This window comes from Propithecus coquereli, unplaced genomic scaffold (assembly GCF_000956105.1).
Source record: "Propithecus coquereli isolate 6110/MARCELLA unplaced genomic scaffold, Pcoq_1.0 Scaffold1347, whole genome shotgun sequence".
Lineage (NCBI taxonomy): Eukaryota > Metazoa > Chordata > Mammalia > Primates > Indriidae > Propithecus > Propithecus coquereli.
In genome coordinates, this window is record NW_012137714.1 from 101,234 (window position 1) to 116,976 (window position 15,743).

Here is a 15,743-nt window from a genome sequence, read left to right on the forward strand (position 1 = left end):
GCTACTCTTGTGACAGGCTTGCCTGGGTGTTGGGGACAGAATAGGGAAGCTGGACGTCTCAAGCCATGTAATCGGACCATTCTGACCTCTCGAGGCCAGGACTGAGTTCATGGTCAGCCAGTGGTAATGCCGACAAGGAAGAAGAGCTAGAGACTAAACCAAATATGTGTGATCTTGGAAAGAATGAGGAAATGGCTTTTCTAAATGATCCTAAGGAGATGGCAGTACAACAAAAATTATTCACAGCTTATTAAATGTTGCTGGGGGCCATCTGCTCTTCTAGTCTGGTTCATTCCAAAGACAACATCTGAGTGTTACCAGGAGACTTACAGGGCACGGTGTTCTTTAATCGGGGGCCTCATCGACCCTGAGATGGATGCGTGGACACGTTGGTAACAGTTGTAGTTAAGCTGTAAAACCCCCGCCAGGATCCGTTGACTGTTTCTGTGGCGCTTATGGCTCTCTCTGCAGGGACTCCCTCTGTCCCCGTCGGATCCCAGTTGGCGTCAGCATTGTGCGATGTCGATTCTAAATCCTTGTGTGCCTGGACTTTGCGTGAGCCACGTTTTATCCCTTTACCACAGCACACATTTGACTGGCTTCCTGTCGGCAAACTCAGCAGTTTGGTTCCCGAATCCAGAAACATGACGTTGCCGGTTCGCCGACAATCTTAGTGTCAGTTTCAGTTAAAGAGCTTACTTGGAAGGGCCGGAAGAATGAGAGTTTCGTAGTTAACTCTGCTTCTTTTTTCTCACAGCGTATTTGAGTAGAAAATGCCAGTCGTCAGGATGCTGAGGCAGGTGATGGGCCCAGGGGCGCAGCGCCCAGCCTGTGGCTGTTGGGCACCTGGCCCGCCAGCACGGTTCCTGGGCATCTCGCCTCGGCAAATTCTAGCAGATGCCAGCTTCCACTTCGCCTCTTTCTCTGAAACAGACCATCCACGAGTCTTAATTACAGGTTGGTTTTTTTTCTTTTTTCCACTTTGGTGGCTTGATTCTTTCTTTTCCATACTGCCTCTGTGTGATTGCACCTTTGGTTTTGGGATGAGTAACATACCATCAGATCCTCCCTGTGCTGCTTGTCCCTGTAGCAGACAGTGCAGCAGAAGCAGGCTAACCAGATAACATCCAGAGTCTGGATTTATTTACTATACTGTGAAAAGGATCTCAGAATGGGAGATACTTTGTAATAGAACATTTTTAATTAGAACAGCTATCCTTGTTGATCAGATACTTCCTTTTCCACAGTTAGCTTTTTCTAGAATATTGCAAATCCAAAATCCTTATTTTGTCACTCTTGCCAGTTCTTGGTTTCTCTGGCATAATATTTTTTTGTTGTCTGAAAGGACCTAAAAACCTGGGAGCCAAACAGCTGTTCTGGAACTTGGTGCCCTTCCATATTGGATCAGTTTGGGGAGTGAAGGCTGCTGGATAGGAAGGGTGCCAGGAGTAGAGCGTTGATTCTGGAGTCAGGCACCCCTTCCCTTGGCCAGACTCCTCAACCTAAACTCAACGTCATTCACCCCAAACTGTTATTGCACATTTGGGTATTGGAAACAGAGAGGGTAAATTAGCATCTGCCTGAGCTCGTCGTCGCCATTGAGCTTGTCATCGCCAGCAGACTTGCTCCCTGATCCTCCTTATCTTGAATATTCCTAGCACCTGACTGTACCCTCCGGACCTTGCTCTGTACTTCCAGTCAGCCCAAGTTCACCTCTGATTTTGATTGACATGTTTTCTCTCTCCTTCTTGCCAGGCTTTCTTCCCTTGGCTTTATGTTGATATCCTTCTCACTTTCCTCACCTTGTGTGTGTGTGAGTGAAATCCCACTTTTTGTTTTGTCTTTTGTTTCTTGAGACAGAGTCTCACTCTGTCACCCAGGCTAGAGTGCAGTGGCATCATCATGGCTCACTGCAACCTCAAATTCCTAGGCTCAAGCCATCCTCCCGCCTCAGCCTCCCAAGGTGCTGGGATGACAGGTATGTCACTGCACCTGGCCATGTTTAACCCTCTTAATGGCTCCTTGTCAATTCAGTCATCTGCCCTTTTTCCAAACGACTTCTTGGTTTGTCCCTTCCTCGTTGCCCTTTCATATCTCCGTCCAGTTCTAATGGAGGATGGGATTCTGGATAATCCCACCAGAGGTTGATGTTTGGTTTTGAATGTTTTGGGCACCCATAGCAGACAAGCTTCAGAGCCCATCAAAATAACAAAGGCCTGGCATAAATTTCTGCTCTGCCAAATTCCAGACCCCTGTCTGGCTTTTGTGAGATTTTTCTCCTCTTATGCTCCCGTTTCCCCTCTTCCTCTCAGCCACTGCACCCTGGAGAGAGTTTTGTCTCCGAAACCAGTAGTGCCTGGTTGGTCTCCATCCTAGCTGGAGAAGGTCACGGCATGTTCTAAATGCTGCACCGTGTTGCTGAGAAGAGTGGAGTGAGCAGCAATTGTATCAGCTCAACCTAGGACTTTATCTAATTAGCTAAGACTGAAAAATAGTCTTACGCGGTTATTACAGTTTTGTGATAATTAGAAAAAAGTTTCACTTTTTTCTTCCTCCAGGGGGCCTTGGCCAGCTGGGAGTGGGGCTTGCTAACCTTTTGAGGTAAGAGCCCTAAAAACTTGAAATTCAAAATCTGAGTTCGTAAGTATGTGATGCTTGTCTTTGATGCCATTTAACCATCTTTTCTCTCTCCTCTTGTCCCTTAGCATTTTAGATATCGTACCTAAATGACTGTTTAAAATATATTTCATTCTGCCTCTTAATATCACAGACGTGTCGCAAGCCCTTGACCCATCTCCAGACCTGTCCTTTGCTCTATCTCTTTCCTAACTCGGGCAAAGCGAGACACGTAACTGCACGTGAAGCGCTGGCCGCCAGCTGTGTGGAGCAGAGGGAGGCGCAGGTGGAAACGGGAAGGAAACCGTGTGGGATTTGGAGAGAGTTGTAAGATAGAAGGATGAGAGAGAGGGGAGGGGAAAAAACTCTAGGGGTACTAGGAAGAAATCGGACAAGACAAGAGACACAGCACTGGCAGTGGGGTGAGAGGAGAAATGGACAACAGGGCGTGGGCAGGGAGAGAGAGGCCCAGGTACGAGGGGGAGAAGAACGGAAGGCGTGTGTGTCGGGGAGGAAGAGGAAGGAGGCATTTGGAGGCTGACAGCAAATTGCAGTTCCTAGGTTAATGTGGTTTTCATAGGTCCTCTTACAGCCCAGACATTGCCAACTTGTGTGCTGTGATTTTTCCCTTTAGGAAACGATTTGGGAAGGACAATGTGATTTTGTCCGACATAAGGAAACCCCCCGATCACGTCTTCCATAGTGGTAAGAGATCAATAAGCCTTTCTTTTGTTTTTATCTTTAATTTTGAGAATGCAGTTAAAGAGGCGACTTACGGAATCGGGGCAGGCAACAGCTCGTACGAGGTTTATAAATTAAAGAAGTTGAGGCACAACATGTCACTTAAAAATATTTCTATTTTTATATAAATGTATATACTTGTTTTATATAAAGGCTGTGAGAGAGAAATGTACATAAAGCCCTTAGAACAGCCTGACACGAACAAGTACTGGAGAAGCATTAGGTGTTGTCACCAGTGGGGTGGGCTTGTCATTCTTCCACAAGGAAAGCGCTGCGGAGCGCCCGACGGGTTTAGTTACCCGGTTGCTACCGATGAAATTCACAAGTCCACGGGGGAGAGGGCAGGGTCCATTTAGATCTTCAAACCGCAAACTTTTTCACTTCTGTGGTTTCACTCTGTGTTCCCTGTAGGCCCATTTATTTATTCCGACATCTTGGATTACAAGAATCTCCGCGAGATCGTGGTGAACAACCGCGTCACCTGGCTGTTTCACTACAGCGCTTTGCTCAGTGCGGTGGGAGAAGCCAACGTACCCTTGGCGAGAGCTGTGAATATAACAGGTAAGCGCCCGGCTCTGGCCCCAGATGATCCGTTCACCAGTTTTTCCAGTTCTTTGGCAAGAAGAGATTTTTTTCAGATCGCGATGATGTCTGTTCATTTCAGGGTTGCATAATATTCTGGACACTGCCGCAGAGCACAACGTGCGGCTGTTCGTGCCCAGCACGATCGGGGCTTTTGGACCCACCTCTCCCCGGAACCCAACCCCTGACGTCTGCATTCAGAGGCCCAGGACCATCTACGGGGTGTCGAAGGTCCACGCGGAGCTCATGGGAGAAGTAAGCGTCACCCGGCAAGGTGGATGAGTGTGGTACACCGGGGCAAAACGATCTGGTGTTTTCTTTCTCGTTCTTTTTGCCTCAAACCGATTCATGCTTGGAGGTACCTCCCCTGTCCCCTGATCCCAGCCCCTAGAGTCGCTCCTGGGCTCACTGTGTTTGCCAGGTGGCAGGCGTCGTAGCTCCTGCAGACCGGCTCAGGGCAGCCTGGCCCCTCTCCACAGCACCTGGTGACGCTCACCACTTCCAGGGCCCCGTGCGTGGCTCCCCGCCTCCCTTCGTCGCTGTCCTGTTTGTCCTGCACCACTCTTTCAGGCTCCCATATTGCTAACTATCGGTGGTGACTATAAACCTTTTCATTATGGAAAACTTCAAACATTTTTTTGGTTTTATTTTTTACACTCTTTGTGGTAAAATTCAGTTGCCGTCTCACCCTGGGGCTGATGCATCGCAGGCCTTGCTCTCTCTCCTGCTGCTCTCCCCGCTACTCCGTCCGAGGCTGCACCGCAGGACCGTGTTCATGCGGGCCTGTTTAGCGCAGCAGGCAGACCTCCGCTCCAAAGAAAGCTTCGAAACCCCACTGTGGGCCAACGTAGTATTTACAGTGCGGATGCATCACCAAAATGGCGAGTCTTTGAAGATAAAAACTCAAGTTGTTTATTAAAGATAAACGAGGCCAGGTGCAGTGGCGCGCACCTGTCGTCCCAGCTACTCGGGAGGCTGAGGCAGGAGGATCACCTGAGCCCAGGAGTTGGAGGTTGCAGTGAGCTGTGATGATGCCACTGTACTCTAGCCTGGGCAACAGAGCGAAACTTTGTCTGAAGAAAATAAATAAGATAAATGAGCACCTCTTGGAGATTCTAAAAGTCTTCATTTTCTTTAGGTATATTTTAATATAAAATTAAAGGAAAAGGCTGTTATTTCTTTGCATTGCTCTATCTGATTTAAAAGATTCTTTTTTGGAGTAAGTCTTTTCTTTGTCATAGTATTATCATTACCGGTACGGATTAGATTTCCGATGCCTGCGATATCCTGGAATCATTTCAGCTAACTCCCAACCTGGAGGAGGGACAACTGGTAAGTGTTTTCTATTTCTTTTATCTCTTGTGTATGAAGCAGGTTGTCCTGGAGTGCACCATTGCACTCCAGCCTGAGACGCTACTGGCCTTTTTCACTCTTCTCTTTCGTAAGTGCGCTGTGGGGTTTTCCGGAGACTGTGTAGCATGTGATAGCAGGACAGACAAGAGACTTAACAAAATGTGAAACAGGCCTGCCTTTGCAGCAAATTTTCTCTGTTTGGAAAAATGTATACTTTTTCATATAAAATATTATGCATATTAATATGTGATAGGTTTATTGTCGTTTTTTTTTTTTTTTTGAGACAAAGTCTCACTCTGTTGCCTGGGCTACAGTGCAGTGACATCATCCTAGTTCACAGCAACCTCAAACTCCTGGGCTCAAGTGATCCTCCTGCCCCAGCCTCCTGAGTAGCTAGGACTGCAGGCACGCACCACCACAGCCTACTATTTTTTTTTTAAATAGACACAGGGTCTTGCCATGTTGCCCAGGCTGATCTGAAACTCCTGGCCTCAAATGATCTGTCTGCCTCAGCTTCCCAAGGTGCTAGGATTATAGATATGAGCCACCGTCATGAGCCATTGTCATTTTAAAATGTAATAATATTTCAAAAAATTCTTAGTTAACTCTAATACAGTAAATATTGATACAACCCGCATTGATCAGGTCTCTTTGGGAGTCTTCAATTTTTAAGAATCTAAGGAGGTTCTGAGACTAAAACATTTGAGAACCGCTGCCTCGATCCAAGAGGCTCGTGCATGGTTTTGTTATAAGAAAACCCACAGGCAGGGCTGTCTTTCAGACTATGCAGTCCAGATTTTCCATGATGCTGTGAAGCATGGCAAATTCGAGTGCAACCTGGAAGCTAGCACGAGGCTCCCCATGATGTACATTGACGACTGCCTCAGGGCCACCCTGGAAGTCATGGAGGCCCCGGCAGAATCTCTCTCCATGAGGACCTACAACATCAACGCCATGAGCTTCACCCCTGAGGAGCTGGCCCAGGAGGTTCTCAAGCACGTGCCGGAATTCCAGATCACGTACAACGTGGATGCTGTTCGTCAGGCCATAGGTTGGTACCTCATGGCAAACAGTCTCGAAGCCAAAATTCAGCGTCAGCCTTCACCGAGCCCTGGAGGACATAAACCTCGAAGGCTAAGGAGAGCACAGCTCCTTCCCGAGGCTCCAGACACCTTCTGGAGAAGGAGCCAGCAGATGCTTTGATTTGGGGAAATGGTATCTAAAGTGGGCGAAATGGTTCCATTCCAAATAAACACAAAGCAAGGAAAAATGGAAGCAATCGAGGCAGTATGAAAACAGCCCTGGGTTTTTAAATTCTGTAACTTTGCCAATTTGTGGCCAGGAGCACCTTTTTGAGTATAAGATTCCTACCATACAAAGTTGCATGAGATTTTAATATGTGAAAATTCACAGTGCCCGACAGTCATGAAATATGGTCTTCGAACTTAAGCTCTAGTGCTCCTCTGCTGTACTCAGAGGGAATTTCCTTTTTTGACTTTTGTATAGAATGTTCTAGACCATTCTGCAAATCTAGAGCCTGAATAACTTGAGCTGCTCTCATCTTCTCCTAGCGGATAGTTGGCCGATGAACTTTGACGACGGCAACGCTCGAAAGGACTGGGGGTGGAAACACGACTTCGACCTTCCAGAGTTGGTGACCACGATGTTGAACTTCCAGGTTCCGACGCCAGAGTGGCCCAGGCCAACTGAAGGACTCTAAGGGAGAAGCTCCTGTATCCCAGACCCCTGTCGAGAGAGAACTGCCACCACCCAGAGGTTGTGGACCCCACGGAGCCTGCGTTATTTGGAGTTGGCTAATGCGACTAAATTTCGGCGGCTCATACTGAACCGCTAGGTGGAGACTGGAAATAATGTCTGTAGGTTTGGTGGGAGGACTTCACAATCTTTGCTGTTAGTTTAAATTTGTCTAAACACACATTCCATGGAATGAAGACTTAAGTCATAATTAGTTTCCATTCCCCTGATTAAGATGAAGCGGCCATTTCTGGGAAGGTGGAAGTTATATGACATTTGTACTTAATTAAATCCAATTTAAATATCACTCCTAATGCTCTATTATTCTCTTACTAGAGACCAAAGATTACATTTTAAAGCCTTTCAAAGACATACTCCTAGAATGAAAGTATTCTTCGCTATCTCATCTGAACATAAAAAATGTTGGGTGTATAACCCCACGTGCATAATGTTCAAGAGAATTGACATTTCTTCAACAATTATCACTTCTGATTTATTTTTCTGCGAGAAGATGCATCTGGAGGAAATGAAGAATATCAAAGATGATATAACTAGTTGTGGGGAGCCCCTCTCTCCCTGCCCTCCTGTTAGTGAGCTAAGTGGTAATTACCAGGAGTGTCTCTCCCTGACCTGGCAACACCTGCGTCCCAGGGAGCTTGTCTAAGTTTAGGGCCTCTGGGCTCCACCCCATAGCCAGGTGCTTCTGGTTATTCTAATCCAGCTACGGCCCACTAATCTAGACCAATTTAGAGCAACACTGCTTTCTACGGGGTACTTTCTGGTTACAGCCTTTTTTAGACATTCCTAGATTGAGCCTTCAGAAGAGCTACTCCAAACCTCTGCTGCAAGGACTATAGAAAAATACAGATCGAACTTTTCTGCAGCCACCTCAGGATGTTCCACATGTGAAATCGCTAGAAAGGAAAACTTCCAGTTCCACAGATTAATCACGGGGATATTTGATGACAGCTGTCAAGGATTACAAGGCATTTCTATTTGCTTAATGACAATAAAACATTATGCATTGGGAATTTTCTCTTACTTATTTTCAATATATTTAAGGGGTACAAGTGCAGTTTTGTTACATGGATGTATCCTATAGCGGTGAGGTCTGGGCTTTAGTGTCCCCAACACCCAAATAGTGTACGTTGTACCCAGGAGGTAATTTTTCATCCCCCACCCACCCCATCCTCCCACCTTGGGAGTCCCCAGTGTCTGTCACTCCACTCTGTGTGACTATGTGTCATAGTTTAGCTCCCACTTACAAGCGAGAACATGCAGTATTTGGTTTTCCATTCCCGAGTTTCTTCACTGAGGATAATGGCCTCCAGTTCCACCCAAGTTGCTGTAAAAGACATTATTTCATTCTGTTTTATGGCTGAGTGGTATTCCCTGGTGTGTATATACACATACACCACATTTCCCTTTTTTTATTTTTTTTTTTTCAGACAGAGTCTCCTTCTGTCACCCGGGGTTGAGTGCAGTGGTATCACCATAGCTCACAGCAACCTCAAACTCCTGGGCTCAAGCGATCCTCCCGCCTCAGCCTCCTGAGTAGCTGGGACTACAGGCATGAGCCACTGAGCCTGGCTAATTTTTCTGTTTTTTGTAGAGATGAGGTCTCTCCATGTTGCCCAGGCTGGTCTCGAACTTGTAGCCTCAAGCAATCCTCCTGCATGGGCCTCCCAAAGTGCTGGGATTACAGGCACGAGCCACCACGCCCAGTGGATAATTGGGTTTTAAAGCTGCTTTAATGTTTACTGTTTATAGTTTGAAAAACGGTTCTTAAGTCTCCTGATTCTCAATTATCTTAAAGGAATAAGAAATTAATTCTTCCACGAGAAGGGAAGAGGCAACTGGCCTGAGAGAGCCTGTGTCTCGTAGACGCTGGTGTTCTAGCGTTTCCACCAGTTTCCTAGGATGACCTTGTCACTGGGGTGCTTTGGAGGGGTTCGTTCTAAATGGCTCCCTTTAATCTATCTAAATCTATAAAGGCACCTCTGGGAGAACCACAAAGGAGAGTGAAAAAACAAGGAATACTTCAACTCTCATGGATGACTCCTATTCACCGACGTCTTTGCACTCTCAGACTGAAATTAAAGTTTCTGTCTATACACTCAATATCTGGGGCACCTCTCAGGGGCTCACAAAATGACTCCATGTTTGCTATAAAGAGCTTTCCATTCTGTTGGGAGAAAGGGTTGTTTTTTTTTTATGGTTAATTTGGAAATGATGTGAAGAGCTACTTAGAAAAAGTGGATTTAACCACAAAAATAGTTTTTTGATTTTAAGTAACGAATGCCAAGGTTGGCTTTGCTCTGATGTCTTCCATCTTGTAGGTCTGCACGGATCACCGGTGTGGTTATTAGCTCTGCCCGCGTGTTTCGCTGTGGTGTTGCCGTGATGTGCCTTCGTGCTGGCCCATGAGCAGCGCCACCTTACGACTGCCGGCAAGATGCGCTGTCTGAAGTCACAGGCAGGTTCGGGGTGGCGAATGTTACCGCATTGCTTTGGACTGGCATCGCGGTAGGTGTGCGTGCTAATAGTAATTTTTAACTCGCGTAAGCCAGATTGCCATTTTGTTATTGCATTTTATAGTAAGGGCATGAGTGTGTTTAAAAAAGACTTGAAAACTTTTCATTTAAAAATATTTCTACTAAGGATTCAAACAATTTAAAAAATATAATTTTAAGAAGTTGTCTTCTCCTCTAAGCCCCATCAATAACAAGTTAACAGTATGGTGTGCATCCTATTTTTTTCTCCTATGTTTATACCACCTACGATCGGAATGTCCAACTTTTTTTCTTTCTTTCTTTCTTTTTTTTTTTTTTACTATAAAAGTAGTGCTAAGGCAACATTGCCAAAAGTTTGGAAAAGACTTGTAATTTTTGCCACCTAATGTTTTAAAATATTCTCCAATCTTCTCATATACACTGCAAGTAACTTAAGTGTAGTTTTAATACTTGTCATTTAAAAATAGCTGCATTGCCCATTGAGTGGCATATTATCATGATGTAATTATTCCACTATTTAATTGCTGTACTTAGAAACCTAGGAGTGCAATCGCTGGGTCACAGAGCATAAACATAAAATTCCTAGTTTTCTTACTGTCATATAGCTGTTTTTGGAGGTAAAAACCCAAAACGTTTGCTAAATATCTGCCATATGCTTTGAAATGAATTTTGCAACGTTTACTAAATTCTGGAAACCAACTGCTGTGCTGACATATTTATTCAGTCTTGAAACAGATGGGAGTCTGTCTGAGGGGGAGGAGTGAATGGTTTTTAAGAATCTTTTTGTTTTAATAAAAGATTCCAAAATGATTCCTGTAATATTGAGTGTTGATCATTCGATATTTTATATAATTGTGTGGAAACCGTTTCCAACACTTCTGTTCAGTAAAGACAATTTATAATTCTCTGGAAAGACTCTTTTGCACTAATAAGCAATGTTCTTTATTTTATAGTTTGTATTTCAATACAGATACTCCTTAAGATGGGGTCACCTCCTGATAGACCCACTGTAAGTCGAAAATAATGTAAGTCAAAAATGCGCTGAATATGTACACCTAACCTACTGAACATCATAGCTTAGCCTGCCCTACCTTAGCCATGCTTAGAACACATACATTAGTCTACAGTTAGAAAAAATCTTCTTGGTCTTGAATGATCTTCTTGGTCCCCTGCTGGAATCTTCCGTGTCCAGGTGACCAGGCCAGGACCACCTGAAAATGCTCAGCTGACCCCCGACTGCTGTTTTGGGATCTGGCATCCTTCCTCCATTCCCCTGGCCCAGAGAGACCGCGGGTCCCATCTTTCCTTCTGTCTCCGTGTTCAACCAAGGTTACCACTTCTGATTCTCACTCCCCTTCCTCCAGGGACCTAGAGGCCCTTTGCCAAGTTCTAAAACTCGAATGCCCAGCTGCACTTTAGATGTTACATTTTTCAGGGGAGAGGGTGCTGACTTTTATCAGAGTCTCAAAGGGTCTCTGTCCACCCCAGAAAATAAAGAATCATGGCGTTAGAGGGTCTTCACCCATGCACGTGGACGAAAAGGCAGACAGCTCTAGTCCGGGCTGTAGTGTGAGCTTGCTGTCTTGCTCCCGCTCTCTGCCCGGGTGACAGGCCTGAGAGCTGGGCAGTCCTCCATGGCCCCGGTGCTGCTCGTGCCAGAGGAAAACGGGGCGGGTTGCGCACCTGGGCTGGCGCCGTTCCCAGGCCCCACTTAGCTTATCAGCCACTCTGCCTGTATCTTGAGGCTGAGACCTTGTGAGCTGATAGCATCTTACCCTCCTGCCAGAGTCAACACACTGCACGCCCATGAGGCTAGCCGCCATCCCTCGGAAGGGGGTGGGGAGAACGCCACACTGTCACCAAGGCAAGCCGGTGCGTTCGGCCTTCATCGGACGGGCCCCTTTGGCTTCCTCTCCTTATCTCTTCCCCTCCCCAGGACCTGCAGTGGCTATGTGGGGCATTGGTCCAAGGCCAGGATGTTTCTCCTGCTTTGGGCTTTCTGGGATCTGTCGTCAAGATGCACTGCGATTCTGATCTTGGCCCCACGGACATCTCTCTCCCTGGCGGGGATCCTTGCAGGGCCCTGAGCTCCTAGGACCACAGACACGGGCAGCAATTCAGAGTCAGCCCCTGGGGCCTGTGGTTGGCAAACGTCCCTGGATTGCAACGGGCGGAGAAGGAATGGACACCTTCCTTGGGCGTCTGTGGGAACTCTGAGTGGTGTCAACCACGGAGCCCTCCAGTTCTGTGCGAGCAGAGCCTGCAGAGAACGGGCACAGTGGAGAGTGGCAAGGTGTCCCCCACGCGCCACCAGGAGAAAGCAGCAACTCCTGTGTCTGGGTAGACTAGCAAGGGGAGCTGCCGGACAGGAAGCCGGGGGTGCATTCTGGGAAGCACGTCACGGGGGGTGGCAAGTCACCACGGGAGCGATTTATGGCAAAATCACACCCAAGACACGTAGAGACCCCAGGAGGGCCTGGCTTCTCAGTCTTTGTGAGATGGATTTCAGGAAGGGGAGAGGGAGGCCACACTGGCCGAATAACCAGGTTGAAATGCGTGGCTGTCCCTGTGGCAAGGACAGTGGCATCAGTAGAGCGTGTGGGAAGTGAGTGTCTTGGGGGGAAGGTGGTCATAGTCTGCATCTAGGGCTTCTCAGTGTGCAGAGAGACTGAGGCCCTTGGCCCCGGGGACCCCGGTGACTCACGGCCTCAGGCGCAGCAGCCTCGGTGCTCCAGCACACGTGCAGTCACGTGCTCTGCGTGCCACACGGTGAAAGAGCAGGGGAGACACTGACACGGGCTGTGCCGGGAAGCCACACCCCAAAAGGACCTTTAAAGAAGAGCCTCCGACCCCCACAAATCCTTAGAAGAAGGACCGTTAGCGGGAGAGGGCGCTGGCAGGATGGGGGCAGCCCCCCAGGTGAGAGGATGGTGGGGAGGGGCCAGCTGTTCCCTGGCTGGGTCACATTTACGTGCACTGTGTCCCCCTCCTGCCTTGCTGCTCGGAGCCAAGCCCACCGACCGACAGCACCCGCACCCGGCATCCCAGCACCTAGGAGCGCAGACTCTACCCCGCATCCCAGCACCTAGGAGCGCAGACCCTACCCGGCATCCCAGCACCTAGGAGCGCAGACCCTACCCGGCATCCCAGCACCTAGGAGCGCAGACCCTACCCGGCATCCCAGCACCTAGGAGCGCAGACCCTACCCCGCATCCCAGCATCTAGGAGCGCAGACCCTACCCCGCATCCCAGCACCTAGGAGCGCAGACTCTACCCCGCATCCCAGCACCTAGGAGCGCAGACCCTACCCGGCATCCCAGCACCTAGGAGCGCAGACTCTACCCCGCATCCCAGCATCTAGGAGCGCAGACCCTACCCCGCATCCCAGCACCTAGGAGCGCAGACTCTACCCCGCATCCCAGCACCTAGGAGCGCAGACTCTACCCCGCATCCCAGCATCTAGGAGCGCAGACTCTACCCTGCATCCCAGCACCTAGGAGCGCAGACTCTCTGGCTGGCCGGACCTGCTGAGTCAGAGTTTGCAGATCCCGGCAGTTTGTGTGTGCAAGGAGGTTTGGGAAACGCTGCCCTGCTAGATACGGAGTTAGCAACGCGTGGACAAGTGTGGCCCGGGGAGCCGCACAGCCGGCTTTCACTTTCTGACCGCGTCACCCCCATCCACGTGACCCACGGCAAGTTTCTCAGCGTCTCTGAGCCTCAGTTTCCTCACCTGCAAAATGAAGACAGTCCCAGCACCCACTTGCTAGGATTAGGGGGAGGAAGAACTGGTCTCTTAGGTGCTAGGAGGTGAGAATTCTCTCTCGGGAGGGGAGGTTCTCGGATGGGGCTGAGCAATGGTAGCTCTAATGCTGGGCCAGGTGATACTGCTTTGTTGTTTGCTGTGTCTGACACCTGCAATCGGGTCTGGAGCGCCCTGGTGGGCGGGGATGAGACTGAGGAGGGCTGGAAGGTTAAACTCTCCGCAGCGGGAAAAGGCCGGGAGCGAGGGGCTGGCCCTGGGAATGTGGGGAGACCAGGTTTGCGGCTGGAAGCCAGGATGCGTTCTCAGCCAAGGCTCAGCACGACAGCCAGGACAGCCACCGCCGCCTGCAGAGAGGAAAGCGGAGGGACAGGGGAGGTGGCGGTTTTAGATCAGCCCTGTCAGGAGCTTGGCTGGGAAAGGACAGATATTTGAGATGGGCGAGAGTCAGCGGGATTTTTAAGAAAGAAGAGAACTGAGATGGTGTTCAGGGGGGATAGCTAAGCTAGCATCTATTCAGCACCCAACACTTTCTTCGATAGGTTTGCTTTTTTTTTTGAAACTGTGTAACATAACATACATACAGAAGGTGCATAAAAGAAAAATGGACGGTTTAGCAAATCACTGTAAAGCGAAGTCCTGCGCAGTCACCAACTAGCTCAGGATGCAGACCTTGCCAGCAGGTGTCCGTGGATTCCGTTCCCTTGCAGGAGGCGGCACGTGTGTCTTTTGCTTAAGCTTCAGGCCCGTCCTGTGAGGTTGCTGTTCTTGTTCTACTTTACCTGTGAGGCCTGCGAGAAGCAGGCGATTTCCCGGCTCCCCTGGGGACCCCGCAGGGCGGTGCTGAGGCAGGGACTGGAGAGAGGGAACAGACCCAGGGATTGCGAAGTTCTCCTGAGCAGGGAGCCCGGCAGGAGGGATGTGGGGCAGGGACTGTGGGGTGCAAAGGAAGCACACCCCAAGGTGTCCCTCCTCACCTCTCCCTGACAGTGCAGGGGATCAACCGTTCAGCTAGGCTTGGGCAAGGGCGCCCTTGACCTTGTTAGACAAAGAAGAGCTTGGCAGGCAGGCCTGGGACGTGCCCATGCTGGGCCACCCAATGGAAGAATGTCCCACAGACGAGGGAGGGCCCAGGGGAAGAAGGGACCCCAGAGGGGAAGCTGCAGCCAAGCTGGCTCTGTGGCCCTCGGGGCCACTGCTCTTAAGGGAAAAAGCTCTACAGGGATGGCCTGGGGGTTCCTGCCAGGTTCCAAGTGAGATAAGACAGAAAACAAGTCCCTGGTCAATGACAGATCAAGGTAACCCAGCCAGGAGAGTTATCACTTCGAGGGGCTCACGTGGCCATTATGCAAACCTTGAAATGGGACGTTTCTACTTTTCTATAAGCAGCTGGGAATTTCTGAGACCTGTTTACCTAGAATTAGAACTTCCAGTGAAGAACACCGTGATACATCTCACGTTCGCCCTTGACCTCCAGCTGCCCAGTTCCCACACCTCCTTAGGTAAACTTTATTCTTCGTTTCTTATGCGTCTTTACAGAGTTTAAAAAATGCATACCAAGCAAAAAAATACTAGACTTTCATTTTCCCTCTCTAAGAAATTTCACAGGCTTCCAGAAATTGGTCTGGTGGATTGTCCCATAAGCCACTGAACTAGTCTCAGTCCCAGGAATAGGTCAGTCCTGTTAAACAGTTGCCCATTGTGCCACAGGTGGGCTTCCATCAGATTTAGCCTTCTCTATGGTGTGAGTAATTAGGCATTTAGTAGGACAATTTCTATGGAAACAAAAAAAACCCCAAAAGTTAATGGTTACAATAAACTATAAACTCGATTTCTGAGTTCAGAAAGCAGCCAGTTGAGAAAGATTTCTACATTTGGGGCTTAAAGCGTCTTTAGTTGGAGTGGGGGCAGACAGTGGCAATTTTATAGATTTTCCTGGTTTACAGGAATATTAAGCTCAAGAAATCTCCTCCCTCCCTCCCTCTTTCTTTCTTTCTTTCTTTCTTCTTTTCTTTCAGACAGGGTATTCTTCTGTTGTCCAGGCTAGAGTGCAGTGGCATCATCATAGCTCGCTACATCCTCAACCACCTGAGCTCATGTGATCCTCCTGCCTCAGCCTCCTGAGTAGCTGGGGCTACAGACACGTGCCATGACACCCGGCTAATTTTTCTCTTTTTAGTAGATATGGGGGTCTCACTCTTGCTCAGGCTGGTCTCAAACTCCTGGCCTCAAGTGATCCTCCCGCCTCAGCCTCTGAAAGTGCTAGGATTACAGGCGTGAGCCACTGTGCCAGGCCAAGAAAACTTTTTTTTTTTAAAAAATTATTTTGTGTCAAAGGGATACAAATGTTGAAAGGAATCTATCACCTGGACTTTGCTTGCTGGAGTAATTTATATCTGGCTGTGTTGCCAGGGATAATTAGT

At 48.6% G+C, this 15,743-nt stretch overlaps 1 protein-coding gene across 1 annotated transcript; it reads left to right on the forward strand.

Annotated features, from left to right (window-relative positions):
• Positions 1-773: 773 nt before the first annotated feature.
• Positions 774-7,002, forward strand: LOC105805836 (L-threonine 3-dehydrogenase, mitochondrial-like). Its single transcript, XM_012638788.1, is given in 9 exon segments — positions 774-957; positions 2,559-2,601; positions 3,251-3,321; positions 3,769-3,918; positions 4,022-4,194; positions 5,181-5,271; positions 6,074-6,343; positions 6,864-6,965; positions 6,968-7,002. Coding segments are annotated over 9 exon segments (1,119 nt in total).
• Positions 7,003-15,743: the final 8,741 nt, after the last annotated feature.